General features: G+C 45.0%; 1 protein-coding gene across 2 annotated transcripts in view; it reads right to left on the bottom strand.

Moving 5' to 3' along the window:
- LOC311111686 (unconventional myosin-Ie-like) overlaps window positions 1–22,302 on the bottom strand; it is a 56,049-nt gene that overhangs the window by 19,670 nt on the left and 14,077 nt on the right. For both annotated transcript variants that reach the window (XM_084154478.1, XM_084154479.1), the window contains exons 2-9: window positions 11,091–11,234; window positions 9,745–9,834; window positions 9,088–9,182; window positions 5,364–5,451; window positions 2,334–2,423; window positions 1,359–1,490; window positions 730–864; window positions 355–487 (exon numbers count right to left, since the gene is read on the bottom strand). In XM_084154478.1, coding sequence (XP_084010604.1) covers window positions 355–487; window positions 730–864; window positions 1,359–1,490; window positions 2,334–2,423; window positions 5,364–5,451; window positions 9,088–9,182; window positions 9,745–9,834; window positions 11,091–11,234 — 907 coding nt within the window. The remainder of the gene's footprint in view (window positions 1–354; window positions 488–729; window positions 865–1,358; window positions 1,491–2,333; window positions 2,424–5,363; window positions 5,452–9,087; window positions 9,183–9,744; window positions 9,835–11,090; window positions 11,235–22,302) is intronic.

The raw sequence follows: 22,302 nt of genomic DNA, 5'->3' as shown, positions 1-22,302 counted from the left end.
TTTTAGTCTGTGATGTAATACGCTCTGGTAATTCAGCGTGGCCTGGAGCTTGGCTGCAGCCCTGCATTAACACAATGAAGCTTTGGGGAGTGAAAACAGTCAGCGCAGCGTGCTGAGAAATGTGCTTCCTAACCTAACCGTCCCATAAAGGGCAGCCCAGGACATTGGAGAGGAACACCAGCAGGACATGCCAATCTGCAGGCTGGAGACACACAGAGACAGTCTAACATGACCACTTTCTCCCTTCCCACTCCCTGTTGACTCCCCTCACAGACGTGAAAGGACTGGATTGGTGCAAGCAACAAGCTCTACCTAGCCCTCTACATAAACAAAGTTACGAGGGTAGGTACGTACACTCCTCGCTCTCAACGGCGGCGTAGTTCCCTGCTTCCCTGAAGTTGATGTTCCCAAGGTGCAGGACTCCGGCTACGATCTGCAGCACCAGGCCACGGTCCTCCCCTGAGATGCCAATCACCTCCATGGCATGCTGGTAGAGAACAGAGACAGAACAGGAGACATGAACCCAGGGCTGAAACGTGTGTTTACTTACTGCTGTGGTACCCAAACCACGTCCTCTAATTACTCCTGTTGTGGTTTCACTGGTAAAACAAAAACATGTGGAGTACAGGGTACAGAATGCAAACAGAGGAGAATGGAAGAGAGACTGAGAAAGAGAAAGAAAGGGAAAGAGAGAGAGAGAACCATAACAATGATCCCAAGTAAACGTACCACAGTTTCCTGAAAATCGCTTTTGTCGTTGATGTCATCCACTTTGTAGGACCCAGACTGATTGAGGTAATTGTAGTAATCTAGGCTTGTGATTCCGAGGCTGCTCTTCTGTTCTCCAGTGGCTCCCTCTATCAACTGCACAAACAGAAGACAGTGTTAGATGATTACACTACTGTCAAGTAAGAGTAAGAACCTGTATACAGTCATTCTAGACTCAAAGGTCTACAGGAGCTTTCAACCTGTGAACTCGCATTGCCTTTCTTCACATTTCTACATGTCAGAAGTCTTTTAGACAGTCAGCACCATACACGCATGCTCATTAAGTGACCAGCACCACACGTTTTCCACCCAATTTAGAGTTATCTGCTTTATTCTCCTTTCATGTGTCAAGAAAGTGGCATTATGGGACCTCTCTTCCAGAGACCTCAAGCGGTACACAGTGAGAACAACACAACCTGCTTTCACGAGCCAAATGGCACTTGTTACTGTTAGTGTCCTGAAGGCTGAATTTCACTCATGGACACTGTGAGACAATTCCTGTCCACATTTCCCCAGTTCTAAAATGCACATAAACACTCTTATTAAACAGGAAAATTATAAAAACACACCATGTTAGCAGAGTCCCTCACCTGATAGAATATATGGAAGCTCCTCTCTCCAGGATTCCTCATGACGACGCGCGATTTCTCCAACAGGAAGTTGGAGATTTTCCCTCCATCTGGCTCGCCGCCGGAGCTGAACTGGATCTCAAAGTATTTCCCCTGAAGGAGGAGAGTGTGGCGCTTTAGTATCAGCTGAAACCCAGAGCTCTCTGAGCAGGAAATAACAACCATCACACAGGTTGTACTTAGGGTGCACACCTGCAGCCCAGTGGTGTGTGTCCTGAGGCTTGACCCCTTTCTCTCTCTCCCTCGCTCTTTCCCTCTTCTCTCCAGACAGGTCTGTCCTCTGTAATGTCTATCCCATTCCTAGCCTGTCTGAAGCCCCAGAGTGCACTGAGACACAGACACTATTCATACAGGGAGACTACCTCAACCATTTCTCAGACCATGTGTCAAACCTAATTTACTTTCCCCAAACTAAACCAGGAAAACTAAGAACAGAGACAATACTGCCTTGTCTGTCAACCTGAATACAATACTTACCACTAAGCTCTGTTGTGAATGCTGTAAGTGGGTAAACTGGCTTTAGAGAGCACTAAAGTCTGCCTTTAAACCTCTTTCCAAGCTAACTAACTGTCTTTAAAGTATAGTATGTGTATTTCTATCTGCATCTTTACTGGCAGTGGAGTGCCCACTCTTTCTGTCCAGTGTGTCCCCACAGCCCACACTTGAGGCCACACTTGAGGCTAGCATCCCCAGCCAAGAGGAGACGGGAGAAGGCAGTAACACGGCTTATAAAAAGTGGAGCACACTGTAATTCACTATCTCCTTTTTTTCTCTTCTCCATTTGCACTGGACGTCCTTGTGTTTTCTTTGGTTCCGGAAACGACCGTGAAGCAGTTTCAAATCAATCCAGGGCAGAACACAGTGCCAACCATATGATGTTAGGCGCCCCCATTCCGCTAATAAAAAAAGAGATTTGGAAAGACGTGGGACCCTTACAAATCTGCTGGAGTTGTTGTTCCTCACTGTCTTGGCGTTCCCGAAGGCCTCCAGGAGGGGGTTGGACTGGAGGATGATGTCTTTGACGTGCTGTGAGGGAGCAGACAGACAGTAGGCTCGTTTTAGTGACTGACAGGTAGGGTATAGAGATAGTGGGTAGGGAGACACTACTACACTCTACAGTTATCCACATCCATGCTGGCAGATCAACATGCACCCTTTGGAACTTTCCACCGTTGCTCCGCTCTCATAGCGTCTGGAGCACATTATCTTTCCCATGAGCCATCTGCATATCAGGAGACCATGAGTTTTAAATCAGCACAGCGTCGTGGAGACAGAACTATTTATCCCCTCTATTACTGAATGCTGAAGTGGAGTGGTAGGATTTCTTGGAATCCTTTTGCGTCCCTGAACTATTGTCCTCTATGAAGAAAAAACCTTAGTGTCATGGTGGTTCTACTATAACAGATTGTTGTACTTACCCCAGGGCTCAGTTAAACCTTACATATTTATGACACTAATCAAACAGCTCTGTGAGAGCCACCTGAGACTTCAAAACACTTACAATTCCTAGGTTAAAAACACATACTGTGTCTGTCACTAACATCGATTTTCATGTCAGGTGAGAAGTCTGTCTGTTTGAGTAGACAGGGGTAGTGAAGTGACAGTCACTCACAAAACATTACCCCCCCCCCCCCACCCACACACATTCCACAAGCACTTACACAACCCACATGCACACAGGAGTTGGGAGACCATGTGAATGAGACATGGGGACAGAGGGATTGGACAAAGCTAAATGGGGCAGGAAGGGTATTGAGAGAGGTAGGGGGTTTCCAACACAATGGAGACCTTATTCAATAAAACAATAGAATTTCGAAGGGCAATTTTCTGTAATATACTACATAGACCGCACATAGACGTATTCTAAGTCCATAGTGATACTTTCCACATTCTTCAACAAACATCTTAAAATGATTTAAAAGATGCAAGGCACATAAGACTCATAGCCAGTAACAATGCAGAACCATGTACAGTGCATTCAGAAAGTATTCAGAACCCTTCACTTTGTTACGTTATTCTAAAATGGCTATTATTAAAAAACAGAAATACCTTATTTACATAAGTATTCAGACCCTTTGCTATGAGACTTGAAATTGAGCTCCGGTGCATCCGGTTTCCATTGATCATCCTTGAGATGTTTCTACAACTTGATTGGAGTCCACCTGTGGTAAATTCAATTGATTGGACATGATTTGGAAAGGCACACACCTGTCTATATAAGGTCCCACAGTTGACAGTGCATGTCAGAGCAAAAACGTAGAGCTCTGAGACAGGATTGTGTCGAGGCACAGATCTGGGGAAGGGTACCAAAACATGTCTGCAGCATTGAAGGTTCCCAAGAACACAGTGGCCTCCATCATTCTTAAATGGAAGAAGCATGGAACCACCAAGACTCTTCCTAGAGCTGGCTGCCCGGCCAAACTGAGCAATCGGGGGAGAAGGGCCTTGGTCAGGAGGTGACCAAGAACCCAATAGTCACGCTGACAGAGCTCCTCTGTGGAGATGGGAGAACCTTCCAGAAGGACAACCATCTCTGCAGCACTCCACCAATCAGGTCTTTATGGTAGAGTGGCCAGACGGAAGCCACTCCTCAGTAAAAGGCACACGACAGCCCGCTTGGAGTTTGCCAAAAGGCACCTAAAGGATTCTCAGACCATGAGAAACAAGATTTAACTCTTTGGCCTGAATGCCAAACGTCACTTCTGGAGGAAACCAGGCACCGCTCATCACCTGGCCAATACCATCCCTACGATGAAGCATGGTGGTGGCAGCATCATGCTGTGGGGATGTTTTTCAGCGTTAGAGACTGGGAGACTAGTCAGGATCGAGGGAAAGATGAACAAAGTACAGAGAGATCCTTGATGAAAACCTGCTCCAGAGTGCTCAGGACCTCAGACTGGGGCAAATGTTCACCTTCCAACAGGACAATGACCCTAAGCACACAGCCAAGACAATGCAGGAGTGACTTCGGGACAAGTGGAGCCCGGACTTGAACCCGATCGAACATCTCTGGAGAGACCTGAAAATAGCTGTGCAGCAACGCTCCCCATCCAACCTGACAGAGCTTGAGAGGATCTGCAGAGAAGAATGGGAGAAACTCCCCAAATACAGGTGTGCCAAGCTTGTAGCATCATACCCAAGAAGACGAGGCTGTAATCGCTGTCAAATGTATATTATTTGTAATAAATTAGCAAAATATTCCAAAAACCTGTTTTTGCTTTGTCATTATGGGGTATCGTGTGTAGATTGATGAGAAAAATATTTTATTTAATCAATTTTAGAATAAGGCTGTAACATAACAAAATGTGGAAAAAGGGAAGGGGTCTGAATACTTTCCAAATGCACTGTAAATGGAAAATGTGCAGTAAATAGTCATACACCCTTTTACACAAGACTCACTGAGAGCGTGATAGCTAACATTAGCTTTGAACTTGAAACTTTGACTAAAGTACAAGAATTCCTGGGTGAAAAAAAGCACTATACTAATCAGACTGAAAAAATGACTACCATCACAATCACGTCTGAGTGGAAGCATCTTGTGATCCAGTTTATATTCCTACAGACTGGAAATTTCAAGCCCTTTTGAGTGGGCCAATAATACCAGGGAGGCTGGTGGAGAGGGGTGGCTTGGGGACAGGACATCTGCTGAGTAGTGTGGGGGCCAGATGGCTGCTGGGGGTGGGGTTGGGAAGGAGGGTATATGGGGGTTGGATGGGCTGCTGATGGACTGATAATGATAATAGGAGATTGGAGGGAGGGAGGGATAACAGGAGATGGTTTGGGTGGTGCGGAAAAGGGAGGTTTAGACAGGAAACAGCAACCGGTCATTAGGATGGACTGATGTCATAAGGTACATTGTAAATGACAGTGGATGTGTGTGTGATCGTCTGAGATTAATCACATGTTCATAACTGTAGTTGAGCTGTGTTTCACAGTGTAAAATGAAAGTAGCTTCTCTGGACTCACCTGTACTCTGGGTCCTCCTCCAGACACTCTGGAGATATAGCCCATGATGTATTTGGCTGCAACAGTCTTCCCTGCACCACTCTCTCCACTGAAACACAAAGTAGAGAGGTCAGAAGGGTGCATATAACAGGGCACTCCTCTGAAACACAATGTACAATTCAAGGATGCCCACGTTTTTGTCAACTGTATCAGTTGACAGTTAAAAGCTGCCAGTAACCAGATGCTATAATTACTCTGCTTGCCTTGCCTTGTTATTCAAGAGGACGTCCCTCTTAGCACACTTGGCAACACACAATTCTGGAAATAAGTTAATGAGTATACGTTTTCTCTGTGGAAATTCAACTGAACTGCGAAGCTGAAAAGGCAGTTGTAGGTTTATGGTACCAGACAGTAGCATGTTAAATAACACACCATGAAAATCTCCTCTAAGCCTGGTTTTAAGATGGTCAGAGGGGGTTTACCAAAATGCTTCTTTATTGTCTCTTCTTATCCCCAATTAGCATGAAGGTGGCCTACTACTGAAGGAGGGGATTTCTCAATTTGACCAATGGCTTTTTTTCTTGTCACATCAATGTGCGTTGTAGGAACAGAAGTTTGGAACCAGTCTAAATGCTCTTCCTCTTATTCTCCCAGCTGAGCCAAACTCTTCACTTCAAATAAACTTTTTTCAAACATCCAGAATTACCAGGTGAAACACCATCTTTTCACTTCCTGTCCACAGAGACTCCACGTCCTGTGTTCACTCAGCTCTCCTTCTCTGTGGTTTATGCCAACCAAAATCAGACTCAGCTCAGCAGTAAACCTCGCACTCTAGAAGGGTAATCCTGTTGTCACATTTATTTTCTTCCTTCTCTTTCCTCAACCTCTCCTTGTATTCCTCTCCCATTTTTATTTATTTTTATTTATTTTTCCTCCTGTCCTTCCACTTCGCCAGGGTCATACTTATTTAGACATATGTGGTTTGGCAGTGGATGAGAGGAGTCTGTTTTTTTATTTCATTTTCTGAAGGGGAGTCATGTCGGTATTGCCCTTCTGAGACGACCCAGCTGCGGACCGTTAGAGGAAGCCAAAAGAAGTCACCGAAGCAACTCTATATGCTTATTCATCTCACTTAGGCCGATACTAGACTCCTCTATAGTATTCAGTCTAGCTTGTTACACAGCTATTCAAAACCAAAACAACTTTAACAGTTCTAGATGTAATGGTCACTACAATGCACTCAAAATACAGTCAGTACAGTGACCAAATGTGATCCAATGTTCCCTCTAATCTTTGCCAATAAGCATTTGTAGGACCTTCACCCTCAAGAGAACATCTGTAAACGGTGGACTTATAGGCATGTTCTTTTCAGCTGGAGCAGGCTAGGGGCTGGAGTTTGACTCACGTCTTATTTTTACCCTCCTGAGGGGTGTGCCCCATTGTTGTAATTACACAGCACTCAGATGCTAAACACATTGTTGACTTCCTCTCCCATTTATTGGCCAAACAAGAACAGAAGGAGAGTCATGTCGTGGGCTATATAGACGGCTTACTGTAAAGTGCTACACTCAGCGCTGAATCACTGGCTCACTGATGTCACTCACAGCTCAGCTTGACAAAGAAAGCACCTGAAGTAATCATTACAGACATCAGCTATGAGTGAAATGGAATGCATGCAGAGTCTGATGTGGAACATTGGATACCAGTTATGTCATATTTGTATGATTAGGCACATTGTGTTCCCAAGCCACTACCGTATGACACAAACAAATGGGCCGGCACGCATGCACACACACACAGAGATGAGGTGTGACTGAAGTCTGGCTTCTTTTCGACTTGTTGCATAGCATCATTTCCTCCAACTGAAGGGTCCATCCATTAACAGTGACAAACTGTAAAACCTAGATGGATTCTCCATTTCCCATGTCATTGTTTCCATTAAACAATGATCCATTAGCAAGCCTTTCATATCAATGGGGGAGAAAACACACTTCCTTGCAGAACTAGACCCAAGGGACTACTCTACTCAGTATGATGGTAACATTAATAAGCAAAAGAAAACTGTTTTATGAGCAGAGGGTAGAATATAGTGTCTCATTAGACACTACATTTCAGCCACCCTTCCAGGGATAGAGCTGTAAACTGGCCAGAGCCTTGGTAAAAATGGACAGTAAAAACTGTGCACACAAATGGTGCTATGTGATTTGAAATATTGCAGTGTCAGTGTGTGTAGAAGCGCAAGCACTGCAATATTTCATATGGCATCATTTGTGTTTTAACCACTCACGGAGTTAGTTAATAAAAAATAAAAATAAACTATTTTATAATGATACTCTACATCTGTATTGCCCTTTGTAACTTTCCTCTCCCCAACATTTGAGTGGAGAAAAATAGGCAAAGTCAGACATTGACAGAAATCCCAGTCAACACCACTTGACCACGTCAGATGACTCATGTCATGTTGAATTACTTCTTTAATAAGTGGGAAAGGAAAAGGTCCCACACAGTGCAGTGCTGACCACACTGCCTGGACAGCAATTTCATGGAGGGCTTTGTTTGCTGATCTAGTGCATCACAAATCCACTTCCATTCCTTTTATGTGGGAAACTGTACTGGCAGCTGCTGGCTGTCTAAACAACAGGAGAAAGTGCTGAACCAGGGGCCATTCGCCATGAGGTAAGCACTACAGTAACCGTCCGGGCCCCGGGCCTCAGGTGACTGGCCCACAGCATAAAGCCCCAACTATGAGACAGCACTTTTCCCTTCGGAGGCCTCCTCCCATGGGAACCCATTGTACAGTAACGTTACCCACTACAGGCTTCAAAAACACAGGGGAAGGATCTCTGGACTACCACTAGCTTCCAGGAATCCAGGGCTGTGACCAAACACATTTTAATGGCCAGTTAGGCCACTTTACATTTCCTTCTTGACCACTGCTGGGTAAGACCGACTTTGGTTTGGTTCAATCATATTTCAACTGTCGTCTTTTCAGCTGAGTGGTCTAAAGAGGAAAGGAAGCTGTATTTGGGGCATGGCCAAAGAGTCCATTAAGTTTTCAAACAGTCTTGTGATCCTCTTTCTGTCTGAGGCGAATAATCCATATCCGAGTGTAACTCCCAAATGTGTTAATTGTCACTACTCCTCCGCTCTCAATCCATAACAGCAGAGGAACAGTTCCTCCCCTTTCCGTGAGAGAGGACCCATGCATGGGCCACAAAGTACTATGCAGGTGCAATTCCTGTTTTATAAAAGCAGGAAGCTAATGCATAAATAGATGCTGTGTTTTGTTTTCATTCCACATCCTGATAATTTTTTCTAAAATCAACCAGCTGCCACAAGAAAAGAGCCTTGAGGCCATATATTTTGACTTGAAGGTGTATTTTCCCAGTCTGCCTTTCCCAGCAGGCTGTGATATATGGATTAAGACTCTGGTTGACGAACCCAGACTGAGCAGGGCACTGTCAGTCAGCAGCACTCCTCCCAGTCAGGTGGTGGATCCTGTTGGGTCTGTTTGTTCCCTTCCCATCTATTATAATCATATTCAACAGCAGCACTCTTCCACCTGTGTCACCATGCAGTCTCCCCCTACCCCTCCCTCCCTCTCAACTTCTCCCTCATTCACAGGCATTTTCCACATACCAGCTCTGTTGTTATGGTTGTCAGCCTTTCTCCCCATACACAAACACTGAAAGGGAGAGGAGGTGGCTGAGACATCATAACGAGACAAGCAGGCAGGCAGACTCACCTGATGATGACACACTGGTTCTCCCTGTCGATCATCATGTTTCTGTACATGTTGTCTGCCAGGGCGTAGATGTGAGGAGGGTTCTCATACTGGGCCTGGGGGTTCAACAGAGATCAGGATCTAAGAATATCTCGTAAAAAACTGTGTGGGTCGATGTTCTTGGTCCTAAGTGGAAAACTGACTGTAAAGGCAAGACTGTAAAGAATTAGGAGTAATTCATGTAATGAAGTAATAAAGTCAGTGGGCTAACTGTTTTTATCAAGCATAGTTAACGTCTGATTTGGCAGCCAAGGCCACTTTCACTACGCTGGCCAAGAACACTTAAAATAATACAGACTTGAACAGGCTGTACTGAAGGTATTGCCAGGCCTTTTCAATGGGTAAGGCAAGTTTCTACATCTGCTCCAACTAAGGGGTGCTGCTGGAAAAGGTATTTGAACCACACCTAAATCAGTTCATTTCAAACGTAAAAACATGACTTATCTTAACTTTTCCAAGTACAATTACTCTAAGCTGCTATGAGGTATGAGGTGACGTTGTGCAAACAATTAGGATACAAGTTGAATACATTGATAGCAGAGTTGTAATTTTACCCAAATAGAAAAACCTATTGGTACCCTGTCTCAAACTCCTGTCTAAAGAGAAAAGGATACTCACCGCGCCCTGATACATCTCCACTTCCTTGTCCCCAAAGTATGGCATCTGCTTGAACGGGTTAACAGAGATGAGTACAGGGCCAATGTAAGTCTGTAGAGGTTATATGGGTTAAGGGTCATACTAATGCCACATAGGTACCAGTAATATCAACCGTTCAGGTCCCAGTGACTCACATGGTCAAAGGAAAAAATAACATTAAGAATTCCCAGAGCTCACTAGTCATCTGCATTAAGCACCAATGACAACCCTCCACTCATTTGACTCTTAAAGACAATGCAGTTTCAGAACATATTTATAAATCTTGACGTAGTCCCTCTTGGAGTAGATGGAGAAAAATGACCTAACTGAGTAATTGGGCCCATGACGTCATTGCAATATGCATCTGTGTGGTAGCACTGGAGTGTGTGGTGAGTGGGTCCAAGCCTTGTAAAGACACAGTGTTCACACATCAGACTGAACAGCCCAGCAGTGTAGTGATGTGAGGTTTTGGCCCTGCAGCCCAAAGCAGCTCCCGGCACATAAAGCTGGTATTGAGGGCGTCCTGCAGTGACCCCAGCCCCAGTACACCACTGGCTGGAACACTCGGGTGTTGTTGCTATTTTCTGACCACAATCAGAGGATTGACTCAGAGTTTTCAATCTAAAATGGCCAGCATCCGCTCAACTCTATAATCCTAAATACTGCCAAGACACAGATGAGGTTTTAATTAATGAGCTCCTTCGAGAACTTTCAACATCTTCCATCAAAAGGGTTATTCAGAGACCCAAACATTTCAACACTACTTGGATAAATTATATGGGCACAAGAACAAAACTTTAAATCTCAATATATTCTTGAGGTATGTAAGAGTGAAGCTGAATACTCTAGCTAGTCTTCTTAGTGATTGTATTGGCCTACGGGGCATGGGGCATTTACAGATCTGTTCCTGAATGCTCTCAGCACAGCAGTTGTAGGAAAGTAGCTGCACTGCTCACATTCACTGTGCAAGGCGTACTGTACATCTTTCAGGAACCTTTCCCCCCAACCTCGTTCCATATTGCTGCATGGTGAGATTAAACCTGAGTAAACCTGATTAAGATCCATTCCAGCCTGGAGGAGAAGGAAGCTGAAGGAAGCTGAAGTCAGGGGTCCAGATAGGGGTGCAAAGAGGCCCGTCTCCCCCTCTCCACTGGCGGTACATGGTGGGAGTAGCCCAGTATCTGGAGCCTCAAACACTAGATCATTAATCTGAGTTATTACAGCACTTTGAATGATCACTCAGCTATTCTGGGAACAGTGAGAGCGTGTCAATGGCAGGGCTTAGCCATTCTTCATCTAGGTGTGAACTGTGTGAATGTGAAGGATACAAAGATGTAGTCATCCATGTATCTCTTCTTGAGGTTGTCCACAATGGCGTCCTCGTTGATCTTGGAGAGGAGCACCATGTCGTCCACTCCACTCTGCTTGACATTGTGGCTCTGCCAGTGGTACCGGTAGTGGCCCCGGCTCCCCTGGAACACACAGAACACAATACACATCTGTTAGTGCCTTCAGACTAGTGCCTTCAGACTAGTGCCTTCAGACTGCTCGCAGCCACATCAAACTATAAAGCACAGAATAATATCTAGGCTAGGAGTTTATCCTGACCACGTGACCTGATCCGGAAAAAATTCTGGTCATAATAATCTCATAGAAACTTCATTAGCATAAGATTTCCTTTACCTAAGATTTTAATTTCACATTTGGTGAGAGTACTGGAGTAGGCAGCCAAAACTTTTAGCCTGCAGAAAACTGTCCAACAACTGAAATGAACTTGGGCTTCCCCCTGAGTATCTAATTTTCACCCATGCAGACAGAGTTTTTTTAATTTATTTTTATTTCTAATAGGTGCAAGGTCAGGATTCCCAAAAGTTCTTTCAGTGTGGTGTTGGCTCTTTGATTTTGTGTTCTGACTGCTGTCAGATCTTTCCCTTTACCTAGCTCCCTCCCCCTCTTCCTCTCCTCCCTCCCTCCGTTAAATTTTTTTGTTGCTGAGAGCGGGTCTCCAGAAAGCTTAGGTCATTCATCATGTGTTGTGAGTCAATGTCATCTGGCTACTGGGGAAAGGATTACAATGTGCTGTGAGGAGTGAGTCTCTTTCTCCTGGATGGAGAACCAATCAAAGCCACAGACCAGATCCAGATCATTAGTCAACACTGGACACATCTCAATGCCATTTAACGCTTTGTTTGCCTCCTGATTCCACTGAGAAAGAGCATTCTATTTTAGTTTACCTTTCAACTGGAGTGCAGCTTTACAGACAGCTGAACGCTTTGTATTTCTACTCCTGTTTTTTCTCCCTGGTTCTGGAATACTTTGATTCAACTTTTGAAGAGGTTCAGATTGGAAAGAGCTTGTGCATAGATTAGATGGCAGCAACACTTCCATATTTCAAATTCCATAGGCTACAACAGACTGAATGGTGCAATGTGACAATCACTTGTTAAATGGCAATTTGTGGATGAAGACAAAAAGCACAGTTGCACTAAGATTTTCTCTACCAAAGCAACACAGAGCAAAACCATGGTGAAATTACAGGAAAATAAAGCAACACCACAGTAGATTTAACTGAGCAATGGAAAGCCATGGTAACTTTAAGTAATTGACCTGTACAAAGTCAAGCAGAGAGACTGCTCAAATGAACCCTTAACGTTCTCAGGGGTGGCTCGATTTTCTTACACCAACAAAATAAATACCACAACCTCTCTTTACAGACTCAATCTTAGCATGGAACATAGTGAGTAATGTTAATAGCTTCTCAGACTATTTCTATGTGCATTTTCACTCAGGAGCCAAGACATAAATTACTGCTCCATTAATTTTCCAGACGGTTCCCATTATCATGTTTTTTAAAACAGAAGAAGAAAAGGCTGCTTTCTCCTCTCATTGGCGAGCTGAGCAGGGTGCATTACATGAGATTCCATACCCTGGGAGCTCATAAACACCTCGATGGAGATGATGTGTGAATGAAGAGAATATTGATGGGACACTGGGAAATTGGTGTCTCAGGAATGTGAAGATATACAGTGCATTCGGAAAGTATCCAGACCCCTTCCCTTTTTCCACATTTTGTTACGTTACAGCCTTATTCTAATATGGAGTACATTATTTTGTAATCATTGATGAAATAGACATATTACCCACCAATGCCAAAATCTACCCGCATTTGGCAGGTGGCGGGTGTTAATTTTAGGCCCTGCTTCCATGTCAAGGTAAACTTTTGGTTGTATTAATTTATTACCCCCGAGGCCAGCCAGTGTAACTGCTAAACTGCTTGCTGACTGTACAGTCGTGGTCAAAAGTATTGGTCTTCACAAAGTTCGCTGCTTCAGTGTTATGAGATATTTTTGTCAGATGTTACTATGTTATAGTATAATTACAAGCATTCCATAAGTGTCAAAGGCTTTTATTGACAATTACATTAAGTTTATGCAAAGAGTCAATATTTGCAGTGTTGACCCTTCTTTTTCAAGACCTCTGTAATCCGCCCTGGCATGCTGTCAATTAACTTCTGGGCCACATTCTGACTGATGGCAGCCCATTCTTGCATAATCAATGCTTGGAGTTTGCCAGAATTTGTGGGGTTTTGTTTGTCCACCCGCCTCTTGAGGATCGACCACAAGTTCTCAAAGGGATTAAGGTCTGGGGAGTTTCCTGGCCATGGACCCAAAATGTCAATGTTTTGTTCCCCGAGCCACTTAGTTATCACTTTTGCCTTATCGTAAGGTGCTCCATCATGCTGGAAAAGGCATTGGTCGTCACCAAACTGTTCTTGGATGGGATGGTTGGGAGAAATTGCTCTTGGAGGATGTGTTGGTACCATTCATTATTCATGGCTGTGTTCTTAGGCAAAATTGTGAGTGAGCCCACTCCTTTCATCAGAGGATTCATTAGAGAAAATGACTTTACCCCAGTCCTCAGCAGTCCAATCCCTGTACCTTTTGCAGAATATCAGTCTGTCCCTGATGTTTTTCCTGGAGAGAAGTGGCTTCTTTGCCGCCATTCTTGACACCAGGCCATCCTCCAAAAGTCTTCGCCTCACTGTGCATGCAGATGCACTCACATCTGCCTGCTGCCATTCCTGAGCAAGCTCTGCACTGGTGGTGCCCCGATCCCGCAGCTGAATCAACTTTAGGAGACGGTCCTGGCGCTTGCTGGACTTTCTTGGGCGCCCTGAAACCTTCTTCACAACAATTGAACCTCTCTCCTTGAAGTTCTTGATGATCCGATAAATGGTTGATTTAGGTGCAATCTTACTAGCAGCAATATCCTTGCCTGTGAAGCCCTTTTTGTGCAAAGCAATGATGACGGCACGTGTTTCCTTGCAGGTAACCATGGTTAACAGAGGAAGAACAATGATTTCAAGCACCACCCTCCTTTTAAAGCTTCCAGTCTGTTATTCTAACTCAATCAGCATGACAGAGTGATCTCCAGCCTTGTCCTCGTCAACACTCTCACCTGTGTTAACGAGAAAATCACTGACATGATGGCAGCTGGTCCTTTTGTGGCAGGGCTGAAATGCAGTGGAAATGTTTTTTGGGATTAAGTTCATTTTCATGGCAAAGAGGGACTTTGCAATTAATTGCAATTCATCTGATCACTCATGACATTCTGGAGTATATGCAAATTGCCATCATCAAAACTGAGGCAACAGACTTTGTGAAAATTAGTATTTGTGTCATTCTCAAAACTTTTGACCACGACTGTACTGCATGATTGTAGCGGGTTTACTAACGTGTTAGTTCTAGTAGCTATGTAGACTATGACGTTAGCTAATACAGTGACAACGATGTAGGCTGTGTGGAGCGGTTATGATATGAAGGTTTGGCTTAGAAAGGTTTTTTCACCTGGTCACAGACAGCTGATTTGTTATACTGTATTTCCATGATTGACTACATCACAATCATAGTATGTGAGACTGACTCACCCTCACTCAGACAGACTATACACACACACACACAGAGAGAGCTGCACTTGGGGACAGTAACTGTACACTTTTTCCACATGCTCTTGATAAAGCATGAACCAAGTCAGAGGTTCACAGAGACCTTTACACAACAACAGCCAAGTGAGGGGGAAACAGTCCAGTCTTCCAGGCAGATATCATAAACATTCAGAAGAAAAGGACTAGAATTACTAGTGGTAATTCCATATAATAATGTTATATTATTATGAGCTTCTCTGTTATATTTCCATACTCATCTGAAATCCAAAACATCGGCTTCATCTCATTATCATGCTCTAATGCAGTAGCAATGACATTAACTGCATTGTGCTTGGAATCTACTACAGATGTCGCAGTTTGGAGCCCACCACAAATATGCATACAACAGCCCAGGTCTATAGCCCAACCCCAGGCAAATCTTATTAAAGCCGGCCCCATTTATGCTGTAGGACAGAACCCTACATCCAAAAATGAAAAACCACACTAGGCTATTTAGAGTGCTATATTTATCCTGTTGCTGCTTTGTTGGGAATGATAATGTTCTACTTGAAGAGGGAGAGGTTGTAAGCCGGAAACACAGGAGCCAAAAGTTCTGAGTATTTTCCATGGGGATTAGAGGAGAACATTGGGTACTTTGAGATGTTTACAATCATTTGCTAACATTTTATAATAACTATCATCAATACTCACCAATAAATTAACTTATAAACATTGATAAGAATGTATAATGGCTTATTGATCACAGTGGTTATAATCTGCTTGTTGGATGCTTTGAGATAGATTGCTAGTATATGGCTCTGGTTGAAACCTACCTATGTGTTTTGACTGAGATCTAGCCTAGCGCTGGATGCTGTTCTCTATGGTAAGTGATTCCCCAGGTTAGTGGAAAAGATGAGTTGTGTCAGTCCGTCCTGGAGGTCTGAGAGCATACAGTCCCTTAGGGGGACAGATGGGACTGGGAGCTACCAATAATAACATCACCATGGAACCAGCATTGACTTCCCTCTGAGCACATCTTAACAACCACCTTCTACACACAGACCGCCCTTGGTAACAACAGAGCATCAGTCATAACTAATGATCTTTGCTTCTGTACAGTTCCAGTCACATACATAGTATGTGTTTCACAGATGTCAAAACAACCTTGATCCCAGGAAGTATGATTGGGACCTCTGTCCAAAGAGATCTAGGATTAACCTGATTCTTTACTTCTTAACCTGATATCTCATTCTCTCTCGGAAATAACAATCAACTCCCTAAAGTCTCCCAGGTTTGGGACCAGACCTTTTCCTTAAAGTTAACCACGACAGCATTTGAGAAATTTCTGCACCAGCCCCAGATTCATAATGTCAGGCTTTTTTTCATGCAAATACCATTACCATATATGGAGAGTGCCGAGCGGAGCTGAGCTCAGGAAATGGCTGGGTTTGATTCAGTATAACAGGCCCCCCCCCCCCCCCCCCGATTCCCCTCTTTTACTCTGTTCTCCTTTTCCAACCCTGGATTTGACACAGAGCCCACCATGTGTTAAGAAGACCACTTTCTGGGTGCTACACTCTACTACAGAACTGGATCTCTTTCCAGTAAGAATCTATGAGAATAAACTCTCTCCTCCATTCGATAAATCTGATTATCTTTTGCTAGCCTAGATTATTGATGACTTGAGTGTTTGAAGATTTGAAACATGAAAATATGACATTTGAAACAGCTTCAAATATGTCTTTCATAGTCTTTGTCAGCTGAAAAGATACATTGAATAACTGTGTGATATCATATTACAAAACAATAAAAGGCTGATGTGCAGCCTCCTCCCTCCCTCCCCCCTCCAACAGCTGCCTTGTAGGCTGAGCTGTCCAGCATGTTGTGGTTTGGCCCAGGACCAAGCAAAGACTCAGGGCTGTCATCAACAGATTAAGGCAGGGTTTGTTAATGAAGTGATGGTCTTCAGTGCAAACTGCAGGAGAGAGCTTGTTCCAAGCCTCTTGGTCCTGATGATGACATAGAAGCTATTGGACGTGGAGTCTACAGTAAACCTCACTAAGACACATAAACCCAGCTGCAGTGTACAAAGCCGGTTTGCGTGTACTGTCTTGGACTACATGGAAATGCCCCATAGCTAAACTGTCCTAAAATGCTGACATCTTGGTGGATATTGCTTGGGATGTGGCCAGGATCAGGCTACACATTTATTTTGTTCATGCAAGGCTTTTACCCAGTGTTGGATAAGTGCATACGTGTGCTACCATGTAGCAGTTTAGTTGACCTGATTTCTGAAAGCAGCTCCGTTCTGAGTCAGGTTTCCCTCCCCAGAGAAGGATTAGGATTTTATAACAGATTTTTGATTTAATTTAAACAGATTTGAGAAGCTTTGGACAGATGCACATATACTAAGTCTTATAGTATGAAATGCCAACATGCATTTTGTTGATTAAAATAACCCAACCCCCCCACCTCAAACCTTGAAGAAAAGAATATGTGATCCTCCACCCCACCCATACTATATCTAGCACTGGAAGGCATGATGTCAGTTAGTACTTCCTGTCTCCATGACCCTGGGTCACTGCCAGGTCACACAGCCATACATCAGCTATGACCTTTGACTAGACTAGAGTAACACATTTCTCTGTTCTAACTAATCACCTACCGACACTACACGGCACTGTCCATTTGACATGGATTCCCATTGTTGCCTGAACCAATACTTCCTGGTTCTGTTTACATCCAATAAATTAAAGGGGAAATCTGAAGTTGCTACATCCATCTTTGGTGTGTACCAATTGATTCTTGAAGAATATAACTTATAAATGCCTCATGAGCTTAGTTCAACTGTGTTACCCCTTCAGAACCCAAGATATAAGCTTGTTTTACTTCAATGTTTGTAAACAAAGTAAATGTAAACAAACACTATATAGCCTCAAAACATGGTTAAAACTAATTTATAATGTTGATATCATGGATGGTCAGTCCTTGCATCCATAGCTCAGTAGTACAGATGAGTTGTCGGGAGAGGTCGTGTTTTTCTCTAGCTGGAGGTAAGCAGGAGGTAAGCTTCTCATATGGTGTTGAGTAAAGCTTAACCATGTATTAGATCGTAGGTAGGTAGTTAGCTGTAGTTAGGTATTGTATTTATTATAGGTTAGTATTGTTGTTATTGTAGGTTTCCGTAGGTAATTGTAGGTTAGTATCGAAGCACGAGGCTAGCTAGCTAGCGGGTAGCTACTGGTAACGATTAGCAACGCTGGAGAGCTGGTTCCAATGTTAATGTAGTGCTAGCCAACGTTTAATTTTTTGCTGCGTTATGCGTTATGAAAGGAACTAGACACGGACTTGAATTATCTGTTTAGTGTGCTAACACACTCTTGGCAGTTTGTTGTAACCAAGTATTGATGCTAAATTGTGTGTTAATGGATGCTAGCTTGCAAGTTAGCTACGGCGTCATAGCTAGGCATCGTGGGTTGTTGTGTGTAGTTACTGTGTCTTGGCAGTGCCGGCTGTAGCACGAAGCGAGCTACCTAGCCGTTTTTTCGAACAGAGTCAGAGTCAACACAATAGCCATTGTGTGCCGGGTGTAGCACGAAGCTAGCTAGCTAGCCGTTCTTCAAACAAAGTCAACACAGTGGCCATTGCTAGCTACCCAACACGACCAGCTAACTGTACGGTAGTAGCTAAATACAATATACTTGTCCTAGCTAGCCAACGTCTAATCATTGCTGCGTCATGAAAGGAACTTGACACAGACACGAATGATCTGTTTAGTGTGTTATCACACTATTGGTGGTTTGTTGTGACCAAGTGTTGGTGCTAAACGGTGTGTTATTGTTATTGGATGCTAGCTTGCTAGTTAGCTATGGTGTCATAGTTGGCTAGCTGAATAAAGTGGGTTGAGTCTATTCCTTTAAACATTGAACCGCTGTGGTTCACAACAATTCTGATTTCTAAAGGCGGAAGTTGGGAGAGTTTTTGTTCGGGTGGTTCAGTGAAACAATTTTAGTTTCTGAGGTAGACGTTTTTGGTGAGGGAGGCCCTGCTCTCTCCGCTCCCAGATGCTTAGCTCATTTCATTCCGATCTCCTCTGCATTTTTGTAGCCATTTGCTACAGCCTGTCAACTATGCCTCTGCCTATCCCTGTTCTCTCCTCTCTGCACAGGCTACACAAACGCACCACACCGCGTGGCTGCTGCCTCTCTAACCTGGTGGTCCCTGCACGCACCACCCACGTGGAGTTCCAGGTCGCAGGCAGCCTCTGGAACTGCCGTTCTGCTGCCAACAAAGCTGACTTCATCCCAGCCTATGCCAACCTCCAGTCCCTCGACTTCCTGGCGCTGACGGAAACATGGATCACCACTGAAAACACTGCTACTCCTACTGCTCTCTCCTCGTCTGACCATGTGTTCTCGCATACCCCGAGAGCATCTGGTCAGAGGTGTGGTGGTACAGGAATCCTCATCTCTCCCAAGTGGACATTCTCAATTTTTCCCCTAACCCATCTGTCTATCTCCTCATTTGAATTCCATGCTGTCACAGTCACTAGCCCATTTAAGCTTAATATCCTTGTCATCTATCGCCCTCCAGGTTCCCTTGGAGAGTTCATCAATGAGCTTGACGCCTTGATAAGTTCCTTCCCTGAGGATGGCTCACCCCTCACAGTTTTGGGGGATTTCAACCTCCCTATGTCCACATTTGACTCATTTCTCTCTGCCTCCTTCTTTCCACTCCTCTCCTCTTTTGACCTCACCCTCTCACCGTCCCCCCCTACTCACAAGGCAGGCAATACGCTTGACCTCATCTTCACTAGATGCTGCTCCTCTACTAATCTCACTGCAACTCCCCTCCATGTCTTCGACCACTACTTTGTTTCCTTTTCTCTCTCGCTTTCCTCCCACACTACTCACTCTGCCCCTACACAGATGGTAATGCGCCGCCGCAACCTTCGCTCTCTCTCTCCCACTACTCTCTCCTCTTCCATCCTATCATCTCTTCCCTCTGCTCAATCCTTCTCCCTCCAATCTCCTGATTCTGCCTCCTCAACCCTCCTCTCCTCCCTTTCTGCATCCTTTGACTCTCTGTGTCCCCTATCCTCCCGGCCGGCTCGGTCCTCCCCTCCAGCTCCGTGGCTTGATGACTCATTGCGAGCTCACAGAACAGAGCTCCGGGCAGAGGAGCGGAAATGGAAGAAAACTAAACTCCCTGCCGACCTGGCATCTTTTCACTCCCTCCTCTCTACATTTTCTTCATCTGTTTCTGCTGCTAAGGCCACCTTCTACCACTCTAAATTCCAAGCATCTGCCTCTAACCCTAGGAAGCTCTTTGCCACATTTTCCTCCCTCCTGAATCCTCCCCCCCCCTCCTCTCTCTCTGTGGATGACTTCGTCAACCACTTTGAAAAGAAGGTTGACGACATCCGATCCTCGTTTGTTAAGTCTAATGACACTGCTGGTCCTGCTCACACTGCCCTACCCTATGCTTTGACTTCTTTCTCCCCTCTCTCTCCAGATAAAATCCTGCGACTTGTGACTGCAGGCCGCCCAACAACCTGCCCGCTTGACCCCATCCCCTCCTCCCTTCTCCAGACCATCTCCGGTGACCTTCTCCCCTACCTCACCTCGCTGATCAACTCATCCTTGACCGCTGGCCATGTCCCTTCCGTCTTCAAGAGAGCGAGAGTTGCTCCCCTTCTCAAAAAACCAACACTCGACCCCACTGATGTCAACAACTACAGACCAGTATCCCTTCTTTCTTTTCTTTCCAAAACTATTGAGCGTGCCGTCTTTAGCCAACTCTCTTGCTATCTCTCTCAGAATGACCTTCTTGATCCAAACCAATCAGGTTTCAGGACTGGTCATTCAACTGAGACTGCTCTTCTCTGTGTCACGGAGACTCTCCGCACTGATAAAGCTAACTCTCTCTCCTCTGCTCTTGTCCTTCTAGACCTGTCTGCTGCCTTTGATACTGTGAACCATCAGATCCATGATCTCGCCATCACGGTTGACAACTCCGCTGTGTCCTCCTCCCAGAGTGCGAAGAGCCTAGGCGTGACCCTGGACAACACCCTGTCGTTCTCCGCCAACATCAAGGCGGTGACCCGCTCCTGCAGGTTCATGCTCTACAACATTCGGAGAGTACGACCCTGCCTTACACAGGAAGCGGCACAGGTCCTAATCCAGGCACTTGTCATCTCCCGTCTGGACTACTGCAACTCGCTGTTGGCTGGCCTCCCTGCCTGTGCCATTAAACCCCTACAACTCATCCAGAATGCCGCAGCCCGTCTGGTGTTCAACCTTCCCAAGTTCTCTCACGTCACCCCCCTCCTCCGCACACTCCACTGGCTTCCAGTTGAAGCTCGCATCCGCTACAAGACCATGGTGCTTGCCTATGGAGCAGTGAGGGGAACGGCACCTCTGTACCTTCAGGCTCTGATCAGTCCCTACACCCAAACGAGGGCATTGCGTTCATCCACCTCTGGCCTGCTGGCTCCCCTTCCTCTGCGGAAGCATAGCTCCCGCTCAGCCCAGTCAAAACTGTTCGCTGCTCTGGCACCCCAATGGTGGAACAAGCTCCCTCACGACGCCAGGACAGCGGAGTCACTCACCACCTTCCGGAGACATTTGAAACCCCACCTCTTTAAGGAATACCTGGGATAGGATAAAGTGTTCCTTCTAACCCCCCCCCCCCCCCCCCCAAATTGTAAAGTGGTTATCCCACTGGCTATAGGGTGAACGCACCAATTTGTGAGTCGCTCTGGCTAAGAGCGTCTGCTAAATGACGTTAATGTGCCCTTGAGCAAGGCACTTAACCCTAATTGCTCCTGTAAGTCGCTCTGGATAAAAGCGTCTGCTAAATGACTAAAATGTAAAATGTAAATGTATAGCTCGGTCTATGAATTTGAGTGTGGTTACATTTCTCCAGCCCCATTCCTCAGTTTTTTACCGAAACAGGGGCACTTTGTTATTATTTCAACTGCTGATTGCCCCTTTAACTGACATAAACTAAATAGAACTAAATCAAGGCCAACACTAAGCAGTGCTTGCACCTGTACTCTATCACTGCTATGGATTAACTGCTGAATCTGCACTTTTAAAAACCACTCATTTCAGAGCATTGCCAGGAACAGAGTGCTGACAGAGAGTAAACCTTCCACAAGTCAAGAGGAGAAAAAACAGCAATCATCAAAGAGAGAGGTTGAAAAACCCCGGATGATTATTCAGACTACTGTAGTGTCTCATATATATATATATATATATATACACACACACACACAAGGGAGGAGATGAGAAAAGAGAAGGAACAATAAACAGCAGTGTGGGGCTGTTGCCAATGCACAGCCACTCCATGGGAGCACCCTAGACAGCAGTCTCTTCCTCAGCTGGATCTGGACCCTGACTGGACCATGGTCACTATGGCAGCGCCTGCTGTCTGAGTGGCAGCAACATCCACGGTACAGCCAATGGGGAGCCAGCTTCACCACTGCTTAGCACCATGCCAGTAGAGGAGACGTCCATGCCAAGCCTAAGAACACTACCCAGACTTGGACTAATAGTTGTCTCGCGTCAATAACTAAAAACATTTCTGACCCTGTCTGGGTCTCTTAGTCTGGC

This window comes from Coregonus lavaretus (genome assembly GCF_964263955.1).
Source record: "Coregonus lavaretus genome assembly, chromosome: 37".
Classification (NCBI taxonomy): domain Eukaryota; kingdom Metazoa; phylum Chordata; class Actinopteri; order Salmoniformes; family Salmonidae; genus Coregonus; species Coregonus lavaretus.
The sequence above is the reverse complement of the archived record's forward strand: the minus strand, read 5'-3'. Positions and strand labels throughout refer to the sequence as shown.